Source organism: Malaclemys terrapin, chromosome 9, assembly GCF_027887155.1.
Source record: "Malaclemys terrapin pileata isolate rMalTer1 chromosome 9, rMalTer1.hap1, whole genome shotgun sequence".
Lineage (NCBI taxonomy): Eukaryota > Metazoa > Chordata > Testudines > Emydidae > Malaclemys > Malaclemys terrapin.
The window spans coordinates 80,149,593-80,175,537 of record NC_071513.1 but is presented as its reverse complement, the minus strand read 5'-3'; the positions used below and the strand labels follow the sequence as shown (position 1 = coordinate 80,175,537).

Below are 25,945 nucleotides of genomic sequence, written 5' to 3'. Positions count from 1 at the left end.
ATATATAGGAGTGCATATTTGGAATGGTCCCAGCCTCACACTGGAAATTCTATCTGGCCACACACACTGTAGCCACCCTGCACTCCACACCACAGGATGCCTCATGGCATAAAACCAGGATTTTCTTCAAACAGCTTCATGCTATAATATTGTACTGGTTATACTGACCTAGTCAATAGAATTTATCATAGATCAAACCTGATACATGTTTATTATCCTTCCACAAAATTATACTTCAGAAAATAATCTCCTGTGGGGAGGGGCAGCCAATTTATCCCCATTCTCTGCAGCAGCATGACTGGAAATACTCCAGCTCCCTATGCTGATGTTGTCACTTGACAGACACGAACTCCATTGCGTAGCTAACAGCTGGGAAAGGGCAATTCGGAGTTGCACTGTGGGGCATCTCAGCCCAAGCACATTTAACAGCACAGTCAAATAGCAGCAGCAACAGGGCATGTTTCAAGTCTTATGGTTGCATAAAATGACAAACCTACAGGCCACTTAGTGGAGTAGGAGTGGAATAAATGGTAGGGCCCCTTACAGTGGAAGGGGGGGGGGGGGAGAAGAGGCTAGAAGGCAGGCCTACCCCCAAAGACGGCAAAAGCTGGGAAGGAGAGAGAAAGCACATGTGTGCATGTCAGGGCTGGGCTAGTTCAAGGAGGGGGAACTTTTGAGTTCTATTTCTCCATCAAAATATAACACAAGGCCAACGGAAGCTCACCGTGCTGGGGGGGGGGGGGGTGGTGGTGGAGGGGATTACTCAGAAGTTGTGAAACATTTGCAGAAGTTAATTAACAGCCAAAACTTCCTGAACCTTAAGGAAGCACATGAAGGTTTGCTGAAAGCCTGTGTTTACTCACAGCAGCACAATGAAATAAAAGTATGGAGGCTCCCAGAAAGTTACCTTACCAGTAACTTTTGTCTTCTCTTCATTTGTGTTTACCCCTCTGAGAGGCTGTGTTTTGTTGCAGATTTGTATTGCTCTTTGTCCCTCTCATCTTGGTAATCTTTTGGGTTTCTATTATTATATTTGTCATTTGGGAGGAGGGGAGGATGTGTATAAACCTACTTTCACATTCAGCTGGGCATGTAAATATTCTTGGCTACAAAAACTTTACCACAGCTTGGATATTTTGTTGAGAGGGAAATGTATGTCTGACTGGTGAGGAGATTCAGTGGGAAGAAATAGGAATCAAAGCTGAACAAAAGCTTAACAAGAAGAGGCAAAAAATGAAGGTCAGTTGGAATTATGCCTAGGGACATGAAAATAGAGATTAGGAAAGAAAACCATCAGATAAGTTTTAAAGCAATGTGTCTGGTGACTGACTGCACTGAGCTGAGAAAAATTAGAGAGGCAGAACCCATAGTTCAGGAGGATAATACCAGTAAAGCCGAGCCAGGTTATTTACAAGTAATACTAGATAAAGTGACCCATGAGCTTTTATAGAAGGGTGCAGACAGTGTTGGAAAGCAGCCATCAGGAATGGAAAGGTCATGCTTTAATTTATTTTGATCATGCATCATAAAAGGTACTGGGCCCATTCTTGAACTTTAAAATTAGGCCCTAGTGGGTCCCACTAGTTCTAATGCTAAGTGGTGTAGCCAAAGAAGAGGCCAGCATTCATAGTAAGGCAGAACAAAGGTTATGATAGATTAAAAAATGATATCCAAAACAAGTATATTTTTGGATTAGGAATGGTAGAGAGAGCCCAAGTAAGTAGCAGAGAGGTTCCTTTAGAGTAACCGAGTCTTTTGAGATGCGTTTGTCCACATGGATCCCAATGCAGGTGTGTGCATCCTCACATGAGGTTCTTTTTGCCAGTAGTGTCCATTGGGGCAGTGCATGTGTCCTGTATACCCTCTTAACCCCCTCCTGTTGGTGTAAGGGGCACAGCAGCTCCCAGTGACTGCTCATTGCCTTCAATAATACAGACATCCAGGTAAGCACTCTGCGTTAGTGGGAAGGAGGGCAGTCACTGGAACTGTGTGGACAAAAGCATCTTGAAGAAGAAGTCCAGTTACTTTAAGTAACCTCTTCAAGTATTTGTCCACATGAATGTCACTCTAGGTGAGTGACCGGCAGTTGCCTTATAAGGAGGTGGGGGGATAGAAGTCCAATCTAAACAAACATAGGGTACAGATGTGCCAAATTGGGCATTTCATCTAGAAGCTGTGATGGAGTAAGGATTGGTAAGTGTATGAACAGAAGTGCAAATCTCAGAAATAGGGGCACACCTAAAACAAAGTACAGGTGTTGCCTGAGCCCTAATAGAGTAGGCCATAACTTGGGAGGGGAGAGTTAGCTGGTTCACTATATAAGAGACCTTAATACAATCCAAAACCCACTTCAAGAGCCTCTGGGAGGAAACACCCCATCCCTTGGATTTATTACCAACAACAAGCAGCTGATTTTGAAATGGCTTTGTTCTAGAAGGGCAAAAGGATGTAGCTTTAAGAGCATCAAAGATATGAAGCTTTGTCTCCACAGGAGAGTCACAGGGTTTGGGAAGGACATATACTAAGATAAATCTATGTAAATGAAAATCCTAAAACAATTTTCAGTACAAATTTAGCATGTGGCCTTAGGTAACTCTGTCTTTAGGAAATACATCACATAGGGGCCCACCATCAAAGCCTGTATTTCACTCTCTGCAAGAGGAAGTAATAGCCATTACATGCCATTTTTATAGAGTTTACATAATGAACATGAGTTTCAAAAGGAGGGTCCATTAAGGAAAGCAGCACCACATTCAAATCACAGAGGAAAAGGCTTTTTAACTAGTGGAACTATATGAGCCAGCCATTTTAGCAGTTTGGCTACAATGAGGTGTGGGGGAAAAACATGAATGATCCTCAACCTGTGAATAATACACACAGAGATAAGAGGCAAATGAACTCCAAGTGAGAATCCTGAGCATCTGAGAACATAACTAGGACCAAGATAACGGAGATAAAAGACTCCCAGGGTAGAATGTGCCTCTGAATGGACCACAGTAAAATGGGCTTCTATTTAGGTTTATATGGCAATCCAGTTACCACGGGGCAGGGGGAGGCACTTGGTCATTAACCCAGGGCTGCCTTCTACCTACAGGCAGACTCCTTGTCAGGCTGCAGCAGCTCTCACCCCAGCCTTGGAGCAGAGGTGGTCCAGCTCTGGGGGCGCGGGGGAGAGAAGGTGGAGACAACCCAGTGAGTGACAGGGGGAGGGTAGAGCAGCAAGTTATGGGGGCAAGGCCTTGGCAGGAAAGAGGTGGAAAAGGGGCAGGGCCTCAGGGGTCCAGTTGCCAGCAATAGAAAGGTGGCAACCCTAGTTCTTGCTGCAGGTATCTGAAAGGAAACGTCTAATGCAGGGGTCGGCAACCTTTCAGAAGTGGTGTGCCGAGTCATCATTTATTCACTCTAATTTAAGGTTTCATGTGCCAGTAATACATTTTAACGTTTTTTAGACGGTCTCTTTCTAAAAGTCTATAATATATAACTAAACTATTGTTGTATGTAAAGTAAATAAGGTTTTTAAAATGTTTAAGAAGCTTCATTTAAAATTAAATTAAAATGCAGAGCCCCATGGACTGGTGGCCAGGACCTGGGCAGTGTGAGTGCCACTGAAAATCAGCTTGCATGCCGCCTTTGGCGCACGTGCCATAGGTTGCCTACCCCTGGTCTAATGAAATACATAGCTCCCACCTTACAGAGAATGTTAACTTAACATGACAAAAATCTGTCAGAAGGGCTTAACCAGTTTTTTTCCATCCCATAATTGTCTTATTGCTCTTAAAGGGAACCATGCATTTGTTTAAGTGCAGTATAAGTTTCCAATAGATACCACAACTTGTTTGCCAAAGTGCTTGGACTTTTTTCTCCCTTTCTTTCTACCCATCACAGGAATTTATGAATGAAATACTCACGCTGAAATTTCAAGCTGGCTATTTTGACATGCTGATGATATTGTATGATTAAGGGACGCTTTGCTCCACCCTGCTGGTGTGTTGACTATAGTGAATTTTTGGCTGTGGCTTAATAGTGTAATATACAGTTCATTAAAATTACCATAGTATTTCTTCACATTTGGGTCTCCATTTATTGGCTATTTTCCTGTGATGTGTTAATTCATCTGGATAATTTAGCCTTTAGTGATTTAAAAAAAAAAAAAAAAACCACACACACACACACACACACCACAACCCACACTAATCCAGTGATTTACAGTTGTGCTTTGGGTATACTTCTCATTTCTGCATTGGCTGAACATTTATGCTATTATGGAAATTCACTGATTCTTATAAGAAGTCTACAAAAAAGAGGGGGGGGGAGATTGGCTCTCTCTCTATGGAACCAATAGGAAATGTTCCTACTGGGCTGTTTGGGCAGCTCCCCTACAGGGACCTTTCCCTGCTGCCATTGAAGTTGGGGGAGTTATCCAGCTGCTAGCCACTTCAGATTTTTGCAGTGTACTACCGGGTACTAACAAAGCAAAAGGGAAAGATTCTCAGCCAACATAAACTGGCATAGCTTCAGTGGAAATATGATGCAGTGAGAATCTGGGCTTAGATTTTATCTTAAATTAGATTATGGTACACACAGACAAATTTCAATCTGAATGCACGCATTTAGGTTAGATGTGTGGAGGGAAGGCAGCAGGGAGCAGCTTTATAGACATGATGTGCCTGATCTTCAATGGTAATCAGCACCTGCTGCCTCACCCACTTCAGATGACCTTGTGGGTGTGCAGCACATCTGAAAAAAATCAGGCCTATATGTCCCAGGAGACCCTCTGTACAGTAACATTAAATCAGTGCAAACTTTTTTTTTTTTTTTTTTAAAGTCTACTGGTGCTAGCTCCTGTTCTTTAACATGCTTATGATTGATTTCTTGCTATACGTTTCCTGAAATTGACAATACCACTGCCGTGGAAGGCTCCCCAGCTATATACGGTGCCCTCTTATGCCAAAGATTGAAAAAGAGAACAATTACTGTCCGGACTGCTCATCTCTTACTATCCCCTCCTCCTCCCCCCCCCCCCCCCGCCAGGCTACGTGCTGCAAGATTCCACATTGCAGCTTCATAAGACAGTGGCACAGTTATACAGCACCAAAGGATGCCACTGTGGTGTGACCTTTCCTTTCCATGCAACTCACCCAACCTGATTCATGCCGATTTCTTGCTATTTTATTCTACTGCAACTCCCCAGTGTAAAAGGAAAGTATTTGCCACCTCAGCCTCTTGTGAAATAGCTCTATATTTTGGTGTTTGTTACCACCTATTGTGTAAATCATTCAGATTTTTTTTTAAATATTTCAAATACCTCATCACCTGAAGGATTGAAACAAAGATATGCACAGGTACAATAAGTAACTATGCAGGTCAAGAAACTGGTGTCTGACAGAACTGTTGGGCTCCATTGAGTATTTACAGAGCATGGCCTAACTGGATAGTTATAGTTACATTTGGAGGAGAAAGATACTCCCACTGCTGCTGTCCAAACCAGTGCCTCGTGTCGATCCATTGTAGCTGGGTTTGAGTGTGACAACCCTATCTTGAGTTGAGCTTATGAATGAGAAGTTGCAGGGATGTGGGGTTGTGTATGGTTGGAATTTTAGGAAGAGGAGCCTGGGTGTGGATAGGAGGTGAAAGGTGGGACCATGGAAAAGAGAAGGAGTTAGTCAAGAGGGGACAATTATTAGGGTTTAGGCCAAAGAGAAGGAAGAGATTCAAAGAGTGAGGAAAGGACAGAATATAGCAGAAGAAAGGAGAATTGGAAGGAGAGAAGGAAAGAGGGAAAACAACAAACATTGAGGGTGGAATTCACAAGGGGGACTGCAGTGCCTAACTGCTCAGCACCATGGTGGAATTCACAAGTCTGAGTTAGGCACCCTGTCTCCCTACACAGTGCATGGGGAGACTTAGGTGCCAAGGAATGGGATTTACAAGTGCCAGTGATTTGACTCAAGAGCTGCCTAAGCTAGCTAACAAGAAATGGTGAAGAGAGAAGCATGGCCTAAGCCCCTTTGAAGTTATGGAACAAACCAAGTCTGAGTTTGTACCCCGGCTCCTTGGGGGGGGGGGGGGAGGGGAATACATGGACTGTACCTCTTTGTGCTTTTGTATATATGTTTAGTTCGTGCTCATTTAATCCTTGTTCTTTCTACTGCGTATCAGGGTGAGTGCCAATTAGTACCATTTGTAATGGTAGCTTGTGTGATGGGGACAGATGTCCACTGGGAAATAGCTGCATGTTTCAGTCTGACACAAGCCACTGAACAGCTGTCGGATGGTACGGGCTTTGGCTCCCGTTTTCCTGAGCTGGATATGAGTGACCTAGAAGTGAAAGACTCCATATCCAATTACTAATCCCCTGAGGTGCTATGTGCCCCCTATCAAGTGTTTTAGCTGCTTCAGTGCTTTCCTGCACTCCCGAACGGGCTGCTGCATTCTTGTGGTGTTCCACTGCAGTCACAATGAAACAGAATAATATACCCGACAGATTCAACAGCCCTGGAGAATCAGGGCTTGTAAGTGTAAGTTCAAACAGGAATTTATTTCAAGGAAGGTCTATGGCCTCTGCTGTGCAGTTGATCAGACTAGATGATCACAGTGGCCCCTTCTGGCCTTAAAAAAAAAAGTGCCAGAGGACCCCCAGTCAGGAAATACTTTGAGAATTAAGGGTATTTTTCTAATTAAAAAATAAAATTATTTTGGCAATACATTATTGCCAATGTTTTCATATTTATGGCAGATGGTTACATAGAATGGACTGAAGAGTATGGAACTGTAATGACCAAAGTACTGCAATGACACTTGAGAAGCATACTACTTAATGTTATATTTGCAGTAGTACTAACTACCAAAAACCGTGAGTCAGATGCCCCAAAAATCATGGACAGTGTTGCCACTCGCAAAAGTTTATTGGGCAAGCGGATGTTGGCCCCTGCTGCAGGAGCTGTCATCCCCACAGCTCTCCTCCCCCCAAATCTCCAGTCAATCCCATCCTCCAAACCCAATATTAGTTCTGCCTCTTCTCCTGGCCTACATCTGCCCAGATGGAATGAGTTACTGTGGGAGTTAGCTAGATGGTGCTAAAGTTATAGCAGCATGACAGTTTTTAGCACCATCCTTTTTGCTGTCTAAAAAGAGAGCAGGTTAAAACATGGAATTTCTGTTCCAGGGGATATTTGGACATTTAGAAGTTTGCTGTCATTCCAATTCAGATTGAAAAAAAAAAATAAATATGTTCAGAGTTTCTCATGAAATGCAAATGCTGAAAAAAATTGCATACTACAGATTGGAAATCTTATTTTCTAGATCAAGGAGTATAAAATAGTAGTGGCTCTTTAGTTTTTTATAAAAAACTAAACCATGTTTTGACTATTATGTTAATATAAAGACATGACTGGACATCTCCGATAATGGCTAGTATCAGCTCACTCTGCACCAGTGATTTTGCTACTTGAGTCTGGGCACAGAATTGCCAGGTGGACATCCCAAGGCAAAAAACAGAATCCTTACACAGCATGCTCGCTCCGGGGGTTAGAACCCTCGTCTCTAGCCCAGCACCCTTCTCCTTCTCTTTCAGGACAGAGTGGATTTTGCTGCCAAGCCAAAGTTCACTATCCATTCAGTCAGCGTGGCCCGCTCACTCCAGAGCATAGCCTGTACAATTCCCATTCCCTTTCATGAGCACAGTAATAATACTCTTATCTAGAATAGAAACAAAATTTCAAACTAAGCAACAAAACTCAGTTGGCGGAATTGTGGGTAAGCAACATTATAATTCATGGAAAGAGAATTGGCCAGACCTGGTTTTTCTTCTTCTCCCCTTTAGAGGGAGCAGAGAGCTCCATTCCTCTAAATCTTCTGACTCTGGTGCTTACATTAACATACTGTTATTTATAGTCTGTCCCAAATAAGAGGGGTTATGATAAAGAGTATGTATATCTTCTGCTGCACTGTATGGTAATCTGCTATGTGTATACTGCCTTTTAGCCATCTGGGTCTGAACTATAATCTTGCTACTGACAAGATGAGAACCCAGATGCCAGGAAGAAAGATTTGCCAACACACTGCGAGAGTTGTGAATTGCTGTGATGAGGTGGGCTACATAAAAGTAGGACAAATATCAGACTTGTACCGTTACTCTTAATGAAAGGTGGGGCGTCACTATCTGCTAAATTTCCAATTACCTTGAGATTTCTAAGTCAGTGTCATAAAGAAGCATTATTGACTAATACATGTTGACTCAAGATGAGCAGACAGGGTAGCTGTCACACTCGGATTGAAATAACTTCTAATTGTTTTGGAATCTTAAACTTCAATGGTCCTATCTGCCTCTTTGGTGCCATGTATTCATTCAACCTGATCCAACTCTGACTGAAGTAAATGGAAAGGTCTCAGAGTTGCATGGGAGTTGGAACTTTATTTAAGTATTTGCTAAACCCAGGAGGTCAGGTGAGGAAGATGAGTTATTAGACAGTAATCAAGTTCTGCAACACATGGAGGATACAGCATGAACATGTATTGGAGCATATTGACCATCTACTTCTGCAATTCCAAGAAATTGCAGAGATTATGTACCCAAACAGCCCACTCAGTCTCCATCAAGATTTAAACTAACAACGTTTTCTTCTATTGTTGAAAGATGGACAGGACTTGTTAACAAAGCGTGCAATCCATGTTTGATTTCCCTTCCATCCTATGATTGGCAGTGTATTAAATCAGTGACAAGTTTTCAGTGGCCTAAAACCAGTACTGAACAGCTGGCAACAGTACAGCATGCTAACATTTTAATTGCTTATACTCTGGTGTCCAAAATTACAGAGAGTACCCTTGATACTATTGTTGTTTTAAATGGCAAACAGTCGCAAACAAACCCCCAGCTCCCCTCCTCCCCCCCGTCCCCCGTCCCCCCCAAACACACACATAAATGACTGACTGGCCCATATTACAGCAGTCTGTAGAACAGCCAACTGAAAAAGAGATATGCCTACACTGACAAGTAGCCAGCTCCATCATCGGGCCGGGGGGGAGGACGGGACAGGGGTAGGAAAGAAGAGAGGCTGGAAGAGTCACACCAATAGCCGATAGAGATGAAAATAACTTCTTTAACTTATGTCATCCTCAGTGTATCATACTGCCACCCTGCAGTAGTGTAGCGATGGTCTACACTATTCTGTTCATGACTTTTACAAGCCTGTGATACATTTTGTACAATTATGCCTTTTGAGATATCATTTGAAAAGTTATCATCTGCTGAATATCATTATTCTGTTGAAATATTTGTGAAGTTATGAGATTCTACTCTATGATAATTATTAAAATATGCTGTAATTCTGGGTAACACACACAAACAAGTTTTTCAGAGACAAAGACATTGGCCCTAGCCAAGTGTTAAGGGCTATCACTTGCTTAAGCAGCCATTCTCTGGCGGGGGAAGGTGTGAATAAGAAATTTACATTTAATCACAGAGACAGTTCAAGTCTCATATGCACAAGAGACTGCTTGTCACCTGCACCCCAGCTGGGTGTAACCCTCAAAGAGGGGAGAGTGGTATAAGAATGAGAGACCGTGACTCACACCCTCTACTCCCGGCAACTACAATGCTTGAAAGAAAAAGGTGTCCAATGTGCCCCCCCATAGAACACCATGTGCACAAACAGGGAAGTGGTTCCCCTAAGTCTGGGTTAAGGCACAACCGCAGAGCAGTATGGGTAAATTTGCACTGACACTACCTAGGCTGTGTATTGTCTGTGGAGAACAAGAGGAGTCCAGTTTATTCATTCACACAGCCATTTACAGAGAATCAGCAGATTAGGGTATTAATCCCAGTTATGCCAGAACTGTCAGGTCACAGTAATCACCCAGGAAGGAAAAAAGTGAATACATAGAGCCAAATTCTCTTCTTAGTAACTCTGGTATAAATCCAGCGTGGCTCCACTAACCACTGGAGAGTTATTTTGAATTAATGTTGGTGCAAAGGAGAGCAGAATTTGGCTGCTAAAGCCAGATTCTCAGCTACTGAGAACCAGGGTAGTTCCGCAGAGGTCACTGGAGTGACACTGATTTACATTAGCTGAAGATCTCTGCCCATTATGTTTGGATTCTTATTATTTTAAATGAGGAAGAAGATACTTGTTTTTGAAACAAAGATGAATCCCTCCTCCAAATAGGTCTTTGGGGGGGCATGGATCAGTGTTCATGTTACACACCCCATCAGCACCCGGCCCAAATTGGTTAGTGATACATACCTGGAATGCGTGGGACTCCCAGTTCAAGTCCCCTCTGCCCCTGAATGGAAGAAGGAATTTGACCGGGGATCTGCCACCTCCAAGGTGAACGACCTACTTACTGAGCTATGGGATATGCTGATATGGGGGGGGGGGGACGGACTCTCTTTGGTTCTCCTGTTGAAGTTGTTCCACTGTGGATAATAATAAAAGATTGGTGCAGGGGGACTGAATTCTTGGTCTCCCACATCCCAGGTGAATGCTCTAATCACTAGGGTACAAAGTCACCCATGCTTGTTCTCTCCCTCTGGCTCTGTGATTCTTTTGTTATTTATCAACAGTGCAACAGGAGAGATTGAAGGAGCTCCACATCAGAAGATCCCAGAGCCCAGTGGTTAGAGCACTCAGTTGGGAGGTGGAAGTACCTGTCAAGTCTCCTCTCTCCTAGACTTGAACTGGGAGTCTGCTGCAACCCAGCTGAGTATCCTAACCACTGGGCTAAAAGTTGTGAAGGAGTGATCCTCCCACCTGGCCTTTTTGGGTAGGCCCACCTATAGGGGCCCAAAACAGTAGGTGAGGTCTGAGCATGCTTACTTGATAGGTGTTCCTCCCATAACTCTACCACCAATACCAATCTTCCTCCAGTTTGTGCATTGCACTGGGGCTTAGGTGTCCAGACTCCTACCATGCGGCTACAGTGCACATGATCAGTGGTCAAAACATAAGTGCCTAGGAAACTTTTACTGCAAAAGTTTAAGCAGTGAGCAATTGTTTGTGCCTACAGGTTTCAAGAGCAGCTTAGCAGGGGTTTTGCGAATCCCAGTGGGGCCTTGAATCTAGCCCTTAATTTGTATTACAATTCTTATTTTCAAATGATACATTGCTTGCACTCTTAATCCCCTTCCCGCCCCCACAATCATCTTATCCTTGGTGGTGCCACCAGCTAAGAGGCTTGTACAACATTTTTATCACTGAAGAGCTGCCTATTGTCACAATAACAGCTATGAAAATAGTCTTGTAGCATACTGTAGGATTATCAATAATGCCATAAAGAGTGAAGTAAATCTCTAAGTAGTTGAAAGACAAGGCCAAGCAGAACTCTTAAGCACAGATTCCTGACCCAAATTCATTCACATTTACACCAATATACAATCTGGTCCAAGACAGCCAAACAAATATTTTAGTATAAACATTGTTAAACTCCTCCTTTCTAACAGGGACCGCTGCTTTTCTGATTTTGACACTGTTCCTTAACTCACATCCATGACCTGTGATCTTTGTTTAGAGCATCGGCATAAAACTCTGTCATTAAAACCCTTCAAGTCCTTAGGAGGCTCAAAGTTCTCTCTTCATTACATTCTGGGCACAAATTCAGTATGCGTGTTATAGAGATGAGGCAAAATAAAATAATAATAAAAAAAAGAGCATTTATGTTGATACCCCCTCAGATAGCAAGGAAACACCATCAGCATTTAAGAGGAGTTTATAATACAATCACATGATGTTTCACTGTTTAAAACAAAGGCACGATCTAGCAAGGTAGCATGCATTCCAGAAGTCCCTCAGCAAGCAGGTTTTCCCAAATACCCTTGCTACTTGGTGATGCTCTAAGAACTGCTTACACTGTCCATCTGTTTAGTATGGCACTGGGCTTGGACAGATTCCCAGAGCTCACCAAATTCCAACACTGACATCTACTGGAACTCTATGCTAGTCAGAGCTACTTTAGCAATGGAGACAAAACAGTAGATTTTTTTTAAAAAGCATATTGCAGCTTTATGAACTTCACAAGTCCTTAAAAATATTTAACAAATCACTTATCATTTATAGGTAAATGTATTTTTTGATTATTACAAAATTAAAAAGTAGTGTCTGATTAAAAACAAACAATCCCATCATGATTGTGCTCAAGTGATTTCCCTGTATGTACAGCATTCTCTCATGCCCATAAGCCATCTTAAAGATTGGAAAAATCAGAGCTCCATTTATAAGTCTGCAGAACAAAGGGTAAGATTGTGATTACTTGTTTGCTGCCTATGGCAAGTAATTTTCCATTTCAACACCTGTCGTTCTCTGTAGTACTGTCCCCGTCAGTGTTCATATTGGAGATAATGAACATCTCAAACTGGAAAGGAAAGCTGTACTTAGCAGAAAGCAGTTTTGCAGTAATCCATATTTGTACAGTTCTATTTTACAAGAGGGATTTCAGTTCATTTCTTAAAGCCTCAGAACAGCAAAGAGGAGTGGAATCTGTTGGTTTATTTATTCTTTAATGTTCATTCTAACTATCAAAAATTTGGACTTGATTCATGCTTAGTCTGGATGGTTTTTTTAAACATTTGATGTTCAGTTACAAGTTGTATGCCCCACCCCACCCTCCAAAAGAGATTGATTTTAGCTATTCCTACAAATTAGACCTTTATTAGTCAATCACCTTGGTCGTGTTTTGCAATAGCAGTCCTGGAATCCCCAGGTTTGCTAAAATTGGAGAGCATGTCAGGCCTGCTGCATCAGTATGTCCCTTCCTCAATAAAGGTCACAGGTGTAGGGGGATAAGTATGGAGGCATTTCAGTATAAATGGAATCAGGATTTAGGAATCTCCCTGCCAATCTTAACCACACAGCACTGGGAAAGCAGTGGGCATAATATTATTATGACAGAAGTCACCAGGTGGCAATGTTCCACAGAGTTTTACAAATTCTTTTTCTTATATTCAGTCTCCGAAGACATGCTATATTATTGTTAGTTTTCTTTTACAATTTCTTTTTGGGGGTTTGTTGCAAACAGGAGAAGGGTTTGTGATGTAACCTCTCATACTAGAGTCAGTACCTAGAGCAGAGTGGGAAAACCAGGTACTGGTTTTTTGCTAGAATTCCTAGAAGGAGAAATTTCCTAGGTGTTTGACCACTGCTGTTTCAGGCATCTACTGCTCTCACTGTAAATAAAGCAAATTACACTAGGAAAATTCCCTGATGCCAAGATACAAATTTCTTCTTCGAGAAACTGACCTGCCAGGCAATGAAATTGGCTACCACTTGGCAGAAGCCTCTGTCTGATTCACCAGAAAATTCTCTCTAGTCTGTATGTCCAAAGTTGAGATGTTTAAGTGTTGTGGTCATGGAGGATTCCCTACATCCATCCATGTATATTATGTAACTCATACTAATACAACCAAACAACTGGCACACAAGATGGGTACATACCCTTCCCTTCCTTCCAACCCCTAAACAACTTTTTCCTATCCTGTGTCCCTCAGTGTGACTGTAGAAGGAATTCTAATTCCCAGGTTTACTTCTGGGCCCTCTCTATACATTTTAAATAGTGTTACAGCTGTGATGGAGCTGTCCAAAAATCAGGACCCTTTGGGAAGACAGAGGTACTCTTCAGAATTAAAGTTTGGCTGGAACAAAAGGTAAGTCCTGATTAGTTTATCTCTAGGGCTGCCAACCTGAATCTCACAGGAACCCTCATTCTTTCAAGCCACCAAATCATCTGACACTACCCCACTGGAAATGCACCTCCTGGGATAGAGCACTGGTGCAGTTGACTGAGTGACATGGCAGCTCTTGACAGAGCAGCATATAAGAGAGAGGAAACACTCTATAAACGGGATATCTGTCAAACAACTATGGAAGGGCAATGCACATGGACCTGGAGTGTGTGCGCTACAGGCAGTTAGTGTCAGAATTGCTGTATGGCAACAATTTTTTGGCTTCACTTAGCACTTCTACTGACATGTTGTATTCCGAGTATCACAATCCCCTTGTTCGCTACACCTTGGTTATCTTCCCTCTTTGGTTTAGAAGAGTGGACAAATGTAAAATATTAATGACTAGACTTCAGAGGGGAGGGATAGCTCAGTGGTTTGAGCATTAGCTTGCGAAACCCAGGGTTGTGAGCTCAATCCTTGAGGGGGCCATTTAGGGAACTGGGGTTAAACAAAACACTGTCGGTGGATTGGTCCTGCTTTGAACAGGGAGTTGGACTAGATGATCTCCTGAGGTCCTTTCCAACCCTGACATTCTATGATTCTAATGAGGCCCCTGGTCCATGACTGGGGCTCCAAGGTTCTCTTGCCATTCAAATAAATAATATATTGCACTTACCTTTATCTTCTGAGCACTTCTTTTCCTCACATCCAATAATTCGGTCAATCAATGCTAGCTATAAAAATAGGGACAGCATTATGGTGTATATGAAATTTACTGCTACCGAGAGCAGATTTTGTCCCTTAATGTTTGCATAATGCTGTGAACATGCATTGGTTTGTAATGTGCTATATAAGTGCTCATTGTTATAAAAGTAGGAAGCATAATTTTGCTATATACATTTGATTCCAGTAAAAGAGCACAATCTACAGAAGCCCTATAGACCCAATTCTGGTCTCATTTAGGTTAGTGTAACCTCTACTGAACATACAGGCATTACAGTTGTGTAAAAACAGCCATTAATCAGCATCAGGCCCTGTCGGGTAACTATATTTGCCTCAGTACAAGACTGGCATAGCAGAGCTAAGAACCAGGCCCTCTGCTTCTAGAGTTACTAAATAATTACATTCTGCCCAACCACACTAATTGCAAATACGCTCAGCAAAACCCAGGGTTGCAGCACTACCTCAGTTTCCCCACAACCATCACTGGCTTACTCCAGATGCTGTCCAGCGAAGCCATTTTAAAGTGTTCAACCCCTTCCAAGGGGACAGAGTCCTTTAGTCCCCACTCCAATACATCAGAACAAGAGTCTCCTGCTCCGCTGGGCTCCGCCTTCAACTCCCTACTTTACACAGGCTCCCACTGGCAATGGCCTGTCTCATTGTCCAGCTGCCACCTCCCCACATTCCTCCCCAGCCAGGGGAGTCTGCCCCATCTGGGCTCCTCTTCCAACTCAGGCTCCAAAGTAACCCTCTGTCGGTGCTTCACCCCAACTTAGCTGTACACAGTCTTTTCCCCACTCTGCTTACAGAGCAGTGCCTTCCTCTGGAGGCCAGCCCCCCTGTTGTTAATCTTTAGGACTTCTTCTCTTCTCTGACTGCCTTCTCTCCTCAGGGTTTGCTACAGAAAAGTCCCTACAGCACCTTTCCTCAGCCAGCATAACTTACCTGCCTTCTCTCCCCCTCCACTGGTAGCTTTGCCCAGGGACTTCCATTTCTGATGCCTTTTCCTCCTTTTAAGTCCCAAACCCTACACAGACATAGCAGGGAAGGGCTAATTCAGCAGGCTGACTGGCCCCAAGCCACCTGGGTCTTAAATGGGCTGGCCACCCTGTTAGAGTTACAGGTATAAGTAGTTTGTATTTGAACCGGTTAAACACTCACTGACTGGCCCTCTTGGAGCACTCATTGGAAATCAGCATTGTCAACTGGTGGGCTGACTAGGCAGGAGCAAAACCAATCACAGAGCATCAAGTCTTTTCCTCCAGGGATCGAGAGAATAAAATCAGTTAACACGAATAGAACGTAAACAGAAAACTCCCCCAGCATGGGACTCAAGCCAGTCCTATAAACCCAGGTACGAGCCCATACTCTTCTTGCCTTAACTACTGTGATAGCTTTTGCCCTGAACACCTGTATAATGAGAGCAGGGAAGCTCAGCTGAAGGTAACCTGTTGCTCACTAATGACCAAGTAGTACCCATGTGCGGCCTCATATCATGATGGATAATTAGATGAATGTAAGCTCCCAATATGATGCTGTGGCCAAAAGGACTAATGCAATCCATAGATGTTTAAACTGGGGAATTTCAGTAAAAGTAGAGAGGTTATACTACCTCCGTATTTGGCACTGGTGCAACTACTTCTGGAATGTGTCTAGGTCTAGTGTCCACAATTCAAGGCTGTTGATTGATTGGAGTGTGTTCAGAGAAGAGCTATGAGAACAATAAAGGGATTGGAAGACATGCCTTATAGTGATCAATTTAGCTTATTAAAAAGCAGCTTAAGGGGTGTTTACTTGACCACACTTCGTAAGTACCTATATGGGAACCAGAAATTTGACAATGGGCTCTTCAATCTAGCAGACAAAGATAAAACAAGATCCAATGGCTAGCAGCTGAAGTTAGATAAATTCAGACTAGAAATAAGGCGCACATTTTCAAACAGTGAGAATTAACAACTGGAACAATGGACCAAGGTTTGTGGGGGATTCTCCATCGATGGTGATTTTTTAAAATTAGCAGGATGTGTTTTTCTAAGAGATCTGCCCTAGTTCAAACAGGAATTAATTCAGGGAAGGTCTATGGCCTGTGTTATACAGGAGGTCAGACTAGATGATCACAGTGGTCCCTTCTGGCCTTAGAACCTTTGAATCTCTTGCCTTTAGCTGCAACTTCCAAACTTAGGCATTGAGTAAACAGGAGTTTTAATACAGGGCTAAACAACATAGTTGGTAAAATAACTCACCTTTCACACAGTTTCAAATGCCAGCATATGTGAGAGACAAGGTGGGTGAGGGCCTATCTTTTATTGGACCAACTGCTGCTGGAGACCGAGAGACAAGCTTTTGAGTTTACACAGAGCTCTTCTTCAGGTCTGCTGATTGTGTAGGCTGAAAGCTTGTCTTTCCTACCAACAGAAGTTGGTCCAGTAAAAGATATTACCTCATGCACCCTGTGTCTTTGATATCCTGGAACTAACATGAATATAACATTGCATAGCACAGGTTGGACGGCTAACAAACAGAATGGGGGGTAAAGGGGGAGGCAGAGAGTGGAATCCTGCAAATAGATTTTACACATGGATCCTCAATGATATTCCACATGGGAGTGGAAATCTCTGTTTGTGAATCTATTTGCAAGATGGAGCCCTGTTGGACAATGGCCAGACCACATCCCAAAGTGATACATGACCAGATTCGGATGAGGGTTTCTGCAGTTAAGATGGAGGTGTAGCAGCTGAGCTAAGTGTGGTGATAATTCCGCAGGCAATGGCCACATTCTGCTTGACTGTAGCCAGTCCTATTAGCCCCCGTTCCCAGGTGCCAAAAAGTCACATAATTAAAAAACAAACCAAATTAATTAAAAATGAGAGTTTGGAAGGTCCCGCAGGGGTACAGTTAGGATTTGCCCTTATGTGGGTAACTGGCAAGACATTGTTGGTATTTTTCTTGGGGGCACCAGTGCTCTATAATACCATCAATTTGTAATTAGAATTTCCCATGGGGTGTGCTACTCAAAAATGATTGGCATGATATGGCTTCATGTCTCCAATGTATACAACACTGAATGGACAAAATCCTCAACAATTTAATACTTTGCCTCCCTGAATAAATATAATTATCAGGAAGCAGAAATAACCTTCTTTAGGGAAATAATCTACTTTTAATATTTTGCTTTTATGAAGCGCCTGTGAACTGAAGCTACACAAATAAGGTGTAAATAAGATACACAAATAAGGTGTACATTTTGAACCATGAGGGTAATTAACTATTGGAACTTCTGAATTACGGATTCTCCATCACTGGAATTCTTTGATCTAGACTGGATATCTTTCTTAAATATATGCTATAGCTCCACCAGACGTTATGAGCTTTTTGCAGAACTTACTGGGTAAGGATCTCTGGCCTGTGTTATGCAGAAAGTTAGATCAGATGATCAAAACAGTATCTCCTGGCTTTAAAATCTATGAATCTATGAAGTCAGGAACTCAGAAAATGAATGTTCAGTAATGCATGGACAGGTCTGTAAAGGATTGCAAATGTCTGATTTGGATATAATAGACTGTTTCATGGTCTGTATTGCATATGTAATATGATGTACACTGTAAATTAAAAATATGAGAGCAGACAGAATCTTTTTCATTTAAATAATCCCCCTTGGACAAAAATGTGTGAATCCATTAAAAATGCACACAAAACAAAACAAATGTAATTTTTAATCTGAAATAGAAAAATATAATTAAGAAAGAGAAGTTTTATTAGGGCAATTTCACTTTATTTTTCCATACAGCAAGGTCAACTATAGCAGTAATAATAAAATAAGCATGGAAACAAATTGCAGCCCAGGACAGAGTACATAATTTGCAGCAACTACAAGCAAAAAGTAAGTCTGTGATTACATAATAGTAAAACCAAGCACATCTGTCCTTTCAGCAGATGAAAGTTGCAGGGTTGCAAGTAAGTGCAACATTATTAATTAATCAGTGTGAATATTGAATATTCCAGATAAAATAATGGCCTAATCATTTTTATTTTCAGCTTTGGCTTATGTAATTACATGGTTTCTTGAGTGCTTTTCATTCAAATGGTAACATTTGATAGGTTTTTGTTTTTCACCTGCTAAAAGAACAGGACCATTACAATAAAAAATAATCACATAACTACAGCTACAGTGTGCTGTTTGGTTTGCCTGTTCATGATTTAATTTTTGTGAAAGTCAATATCCGTTTTGAAGATTTTTGTTTTGTGAACAATAAACCACTGAAATTGTCAGAAACGGCTTTGAATAGAATATATCCTTAATATAGTTGTTGGTTGTTTTTTTTGTTTTTTATTTTTTTTTGTTTTTTATTTTTTTTTTGTTTTTGATACTTTAAACATGCAGTAGTTTTTGAATAATGTACGGAATATTTAATCCATGATTTCACCTTGATGGTTTGAAGTACCTGCTTTTTTTTAATTTTTTTTTTTAAAGTAATGATTTTCAGGCAGATTTGAACCAGTGGAGCTTTTGTCAGTCATGAGATCTTGGAAGGATGGCATATCTTTCCAGCTGAAAAAATCCTGGCAAACTACAAGCTGTCCACATAAAGCAAAGCAACTTTTTTGAAGGGGTATGGAGTGCTAACTCTGTGCCACTTTTGCAAGCAATTTTGTTCAGCCTGTCATTTTATTCGCCTTAACAAAACTCCTTGTAATTATAGACATTTTTATTCAAAATAAGATCTTACTATTATACAGGTTTCTCTCTTTTTTGACTATATACAGAAGTGCAAAAAGTCAACCTTCTCTCTATACGTTCCCACATGCTAAACTGCAGCATAATCAACCCTCAAGAGTTTGCACACACGCTTTAATTCTTGTTACGTAAACTTTGAGTATTTGGATTATCAACAAAAAGTCCCTTGATCTATTGATTATGCAGCTTATTTATAACAAGGCCTGATATTCAGGGATTTCAAAAAATATTTAAACAATATTTTAACATTTGAAATGGATACAGTAGAAAATAAATTTTATTCTAATATCTAGGAACTAGATTTTCTTATAATAACTAATTACAAACAAAATAAATCATCAAAATATTATTCAATTGTCTGCCAGGATTGTTGCGATAGCAACAACTGAACTTCTTACTTAGCAATGATTATATAATTATAAGATATCCATATAAAAGATCTTTGTTCTTTTAATGAAAACTAGACAAGAACTAACAATGACTGACGTTCTTACATTGTAATATTAAATCAGTAAAATATAAATCATTTAGTTAACAATAATACAAATACTCATGACACTACATGTAAATTCAAAACTGAATATGTTATGAAGAAAAAAACCTACTTTTTAATTTTTTTATTTTTTTTTGTATTTTGAAAAAGTCATCAGTATAGTCTAATAAAACAAAATTCTATAAACTGAAATGGTATTCAACTGGTAATAGAAAATGAAAATGATCTAATAAATGTAAGAAATAAAAACTACATTTTAACAAGAAAAATAAGTAATATTCTGTAATGTAAGTAACTACAATAACATGTGAAGTCATCTATACTTTCTTAACACGATTGAAATTACATTGGTATGGGTTTTAACCCGTAATGTAATAATCTAAGGCTTTAATAGATGTACAGTACAATCAGTAAAATCAACACATCATTCTTATACTAGAAAGCATCTCTCTCAAGCATAAAAACTTGCAGTAAACTTGGAAGTATGGAAAGTTCTATAACTGAACTCACACTTCTTCCACTCCATGCTATACTACCAGTGACCTGGCCCCCACTTCAGCAGTTTGCTGAACAGAGCAAAAATATCCTTTACTAACTGCAACATCCAAACCACAAAAAGGAATTCCTTTGGATGAATCCATTCTTAAAAACTTGAATGCACATCTATTTTTTTATTATTATTATTTTGTAAAGGCTTTCTAAGGCTATAAGCAGTTAATCTGAACCAAAAAAAAAAAAAAATCACAAAACTCACCCAGGTATTTAACCCACCCAATTCTATGCTAATTAACATCTCAGTTTTTTCATATTTTGGTTTATCATGCATCTGATGTCAGTGCTTCTTTCTTCTTTGTTTAGAGTCACTATTTTGAAGTGTGACTTTGATGAAACTTTTAAGCAAAAGTGAAATTCATCTCTGCAAAGCATTTATAGTCTTTTGACTTTTGACAGAGGCTATAAATAGAAGCAAAATAAGTTCCTCAAACATTTTTGTTACTGTGTGTCTCAGAAATGGCTTTTCCCTTTTGTATATTGAGTTATTTAGTATAATATGCATAAATTTTACACTACAATGCCTTAAAATAGTTTATATATATTTATATGTCCAGTATGTGTTACGTTAATCTGTACTGATAGTTGGTTTTTCTGTTGTCTACTTTTATTTTAGGTTGAATCGGCCATTTCTGAGACAGCTTTGGTTTTGAAACAGAATGGTGCCTTTGACTGAATAGTACTAACAAAATAAGCAAAAATGTGGCTCTGAAAATAACACTGCAGAAATAATACTCTAATTTGATGTACAGTCTATGGCACTTCATGAGAATCCTTAACAACATGGTACTTAAAGCCATTGATGTGCTTTAAAATATACACAGTTGTGGTTTTGCTTGGCACATTCATCTCTGTCAGATACCTCTCTTACCACTTCTTACAATCTATTACATTAAAAATATTACTCTTAAACAAAAATTACTGTGCATGCACGCTCTCATCTATAATGGCAATTTTAAATACAAGGTGCACCTTTGTTATTTGTAAACCTTGAAAGAAATAAACTTACTTTAAAAAATTATATCTTGGTCTACAGACGTACCAATACATAATAGATTTATGATTACATCATAGTCTGTCTTTTCAAGATGACATATATGATTATGTAGGAAATAGACTATGTATGCATATTTAAATATATAGGCATACCTCTGTGCTAGAAAAGATAGACAATGTTGTAGATTTAGACAATAAGATCACCTCAGCACAAATATCAATTAAATGTACAAAGTATATAGGCAACAGTGTGCAGTGGATTTCCAAGTTGTCGTTTCATCTTGTTAACATGCAGTATGTGGATGTCTTACTGCTGAGGGAATTTTTGTGTGTGGCTTGACGGTATATACATTATGGCTAATGCTCGTGTCCTTTTCTCTATCCAAGCACACTGTCCTTTTCTCTTTAGTATGATCTAGAAAGGGAAGCAGGCAGAAAGAAAATGAATTTAGCATTTTCATTCATTTCCTTAAAGCAATCTCAACATGAGGCGAATCTGTCATTGAAGTCAAGAGGAATTTTGCTTACAAAAAGGCTACAGGATTGTCCCTCAAATAATTTCTTCACAGAAAAGTTTTACTTTGCAGACATATTAGACATAATATACATATTGACCATGTATAATAAAATTGTATCCTGTTGCTCTTGAACAGTGGTTCTCAAACTTTTGCCTTGGTGACCCCTTTCACACAGCAAGCCTTTGAGTGCAACCCCCCCTTCCAAATTAAAAACACATTTTTTATATTTAACTCTATTATAAATGCTGGAGGAGAAGCGTGGTTTGCGGGTGCAGGCTGACGGCTCGTTTGAGAACCCCAACTCTTGTATTTTATAGCCTCCTCTACCTTGTAAAATCTTAGGATTAACAATATACCACTCACTTACTGGCTTTGTGTTAGGGGCCATGTTCCTGGTCCCACTGGAGTATACGGAGTCAGTAGACGGTATTCCCATTGACTTTGTTGGGACCAAGATTTTTGGGTAACATTTTCAAAAGTGCCTAAGCAACTTAGGAGCCAAAGTCCCAGTGACTCCCAGAGACATAAACACTTAAGTGCCTGTCGTTTTGAAAATAGAATTTAGGCCATTAAGGGATTAAAATCCATTGAAATCACTGGGAGTTAGGTGCCTGAGGCTTTGGGCCTAAGTCACTTAGGTGCTTTTGAAAATTTGAAAAAATTGGCCTAACAGAATAATAAGGAACTTGTATGATTCCATATATTAAATCAATAGTACATTCTCACCTTAATAAAGCATTCCGTTTTGGCACATCATTTCATTAAGGACATAGCAGAAATAGAAAAGGCCCAGAGAATGGCAATAAAAGTAGAAACTGAGAAAGGGGAGGTGGTGTTTTATATCAGGAGAAATTAAATAGATGATATAATTGGGTGAGGAGACAAGTAAGGGGAGAGGAATAACTGGAAGTAGTTTTTAAATGCAATAATAAATTAACCTGTGGAAGTCACTGTTGTAGGATAATGCTAAGGCAAATAGCTTAATGTGAATTTTTTTAAAAAGGACTGGACTATGACTACAATAATATCTGAAATCACTCCAGCTAGGATAAAAGTTACAAGGGGTATCAATCCTTTTCCTTCAGGATTGATCATCAACTAGTGTCAAGAATAAATTTTCTCCTCTGCTGAAGAAAGATTACAATGAAGGGGCTATGCAAATCATTGATAAAAATGGCAACTAGGTACCTAAATACCACAGAGGATCTTGGCCATAGTGAATGATAAGTTATTTACAGCTCGAACCTGACTAGTAGGCAGTACCTCTGTAGTGGGATGGGCGTGGGAGTGAAGAGCTATATTTACTTGCTGCAGCTATTAAGTTAGCCTAGTGTAGTTGGATAAGATACTATATCAGACAGAAACAAAAAAGAACAGCCCAAATCATAAATTTAAACTAGAATCTCATCATAGAAAGATCGGGGGAGGGGGGGGGAATCGCTACAGGTAAAGTCAAGTAAAAGTCTTTCTTTGTGAAGAAAGGTTAAATTATAAAGATCTGAAACATAATATCTAGGACTGTAGTTCAAGCCAAACATATGCAAGTAGAAATTGAGCTTGTATTCTCAGCATGACTTCTCTCTACTATGTAACCTATTTCACAAAAATACCACACATAATTTATCATAATTTGGCAACCTGCACTCAAGAGAAGCCACAGGCTGAGTTAGGCTGATGATTAAATTCTCATTCTCAATTACAGAGTCTGGCTTAGCAGACACTGCAATTTAATAGGTCTTTCTAAAGCAACTCTCAGTAAAGAGACTTGTCCCAAATATGGCCCACGGGGCATAAGAGATAGTGGTGCCTCTGTCCAGTCTCAAACAAAACCTAAATTCTCATTTAATAAACTCTGGTTTTATTAATGAGAGTTCATTCCAAAATAATACTATATGAGCCCCATTCTAAGCTTATAATAATAATAATAATAATGGAGATATCCCATCTCCTAGAACTGGAAGGGACCTTGAAAGGTCATTGAGTCCAGCCCCCTGCCTTCACTAGCAGGACCAAGTACTGATTTTGCCCCAGATTCCCAAGTGGCCCCCTCAAGGATTGAACTCACAACCCTGGGTTTAGCAGGCCAATGCTCAAACCACTGAGCTATCCCTCCCCCCTAGCTTGACTGGTCCCAGGGTTACTTTCCCTAGCAGGGCAGCAAGATGGCACTAGAATGAGATGGCAGCATTCTCCAGTTACTTTACCCTGTTAGAAGGTGTTGGAACCTTACAGGGAGCTGCAGGTCAATTATTGCTAAATCACTGGGGTAGACTTGGCTTATCAGACTCCACCTCCTTATACCTGCCATAGTGAGTCAACAGTAATTAACATGACACTTCCTGCTCCTGCAGGTTTCCAATTCCAGTTAATAAAGTGGGGGGTATTAGAGCAAATACTGGTGCCCCATCACAGTGAGTGTCAGTGCTAACAACCTGGGGCCTCCCCTCCCCAAAAGGCCTTTCATGTACTTGGGGTATGAACAGCATTAATTTAAAGTTGATAACTGCTGTATCTTTTGGAGGGGACAAACACAGGGCAGATAAAAAGAAACTGAGTTCGCTACATCCTGAGCCCCCTGAAAATGGGAGGCTGATGTTTTAAGAAGCAGATCACATAATTAAAGGTGAAATGCAGAAGGCTGGAAGCAAGATTCTCAACATCACTTAAGCCTAATGGTTGAGGAATGGTCTCCTCACCGTTCAACATTATGAAAAGAGTCTCTGCACAAACTCCAAATATGCTAGCAGAAAGGGTTGGGTTGCAGGTGAGATAGGAAAGAGATTATTGATTCCACCACCACGTACATCACCTGCAAAAGCAGAGTGGCGGGAACTCTGGTAAGTATTGTAAATTACAGGCTACTGAGTAGCTGCTGTACAGAATCTGTGAGATCTGTTTCTGGGAAGAGGGGAGTTCAGCTTTCTGCCTGTTTGACCCTTGGCCTCTGCTGAAAGTGTCAGCAAAGGTGATTGTTAATGCCAGATGTGGCAGCCTTGTGATTTTGTTGACTAGGGTAGATTGAAATCACCAACTCATTTCACACACACACACACTTGTCAGTTTCTGTAATATTTTTTAAAAATCATTTCTATATGAATACTGTGACTGACATGTGCCAGAAGTTGAGTAATGTCAAAGAAACCCATATCAATTCTTTCATAACATTTTTCCATAACTTTTATTTTTTTAAAATCCAATATGTCCCTGAAAATGCCAAGTTATACACATACACAAAGAGAGTATGAAAACTATGCAAGCAATACATTGTAAACTTACTGTTTGATGACAAAATGTCTACATCTGTGTAACATACTTGTGGCTAGTCAGATGTTCGGCAGATATTATGGGTATCTATAGGTAAAAACGTAAACAATGAATAACATGTGCAACGAATCAACCAAGAGAGAGAACATTTTATTAAAGAACATAACAACGGTTCAGAAAAGTGGGGATCAGCTGTGAGGTGGTGGACTTTATACTATAAGTTAAAGTAAACTGAAGTGCTAAAGTAGCAACTTAAAACTGAAAAACATTGTGGTAAGTACTGTTTGACTAATGTAAATAAGTATTATTGTTTGTTTAGAAAGTAAGAGAAGTTAAAATCTACAAAAGTTCATGCAGTGCAGTAATTGAGAAGAGCCCTTTTTGTTGGCCTACACAAAGTTTGTGATTTGGGTATTTCATTTGAAACAATAAACTCTACAGTTAAACAACTTCAGCTAAATTTTGCACAGTGATCATTAACTTTGGGTGTCTCCATTTTTGGGTGCCAAACTTAAGATACCTTGTACGCTGTTTTCACAGAGGGTGAAGACCCACAGTTGAGCTGAGCTGAACCTCCTCCCCTATAAAAGTGTGGTACAAAGTGTCAAAGTTTGGCACCAAAAAAGGAAGGCACCCCAAACTAGTGAACAAGCCTCAAAATGTTGGCCTTTGTCAATAGAATTTGCAATGGCTCCTAAAGTTTATCAACTCATTTTCCATAGTATTTTTTTAAAATTAAAACCACAAGATAATATTTAGAAGTAGCAAAGAAGCACACAAGTCAACCATCTCTCTGGAGCCCGATCCTGCAAGCCTCCAATGGGTGGCATATAGATTGAAGTCAGTGGGAGTGCATATACACAGGCCTTGCAGAATAGGGCCATCAATGAGGGAAAACAGTATTGTGTTTTCATCGAATTACAAATGTTAAAGGAATTGTACATAAACTTTCATCACAAACAGGACTGGGAAGTGGAAAGACGCATTTATGTATAGAAAAACAAGCCCTGCAA

The 25,945-nt window shown here is 40.3% G+C and overlaps 1 protein-coding gene and 1 long non-coding RNA gene across 18 annotated transcripts in view; one reads left to right on the top strand and one right to left on the bottom strand.

Annotated features, from left to right (window-relative positions):
* The window catches only part of LOC128843405 (uncharacterized), a 169,716-nt gene that overhangs the window by 141,234 nt on the left and 2,537 nt on the right, over window positions 1–25,945 (top strand). The gene's annotated exons all lie outside the window — the stretch shown is intronic.
* MBNL1 (muscleblind like splicing regulator 1) overlaps window positions 18,106–25,945 on the bottom strand; it is a 195,936-nt gene continuing 188,096 nt past the window's right edge. For all 17 annotated transcript variants that reach the window (XM_054040206.1, XM_054040220.1, XM_054040219.1 and 14 more), the window contains 2 exons: window positions 24,945–25,019; window positions 18,106–21,565 (listed from right to left, as the gene is read on the bottom strand). In XM_054040206.1, coding sequence (XP_053896181.1) covers window positions 24,963–25,019 — 57 coding nt within the window. In that variant the 3' untranslated portion in view covers window positions 18,106–21,565; window positions 24,945–24,962. The remainder of the gene's footprint in view (window positions 21,566–24,944; window positions 25,020–25,945) is intronic.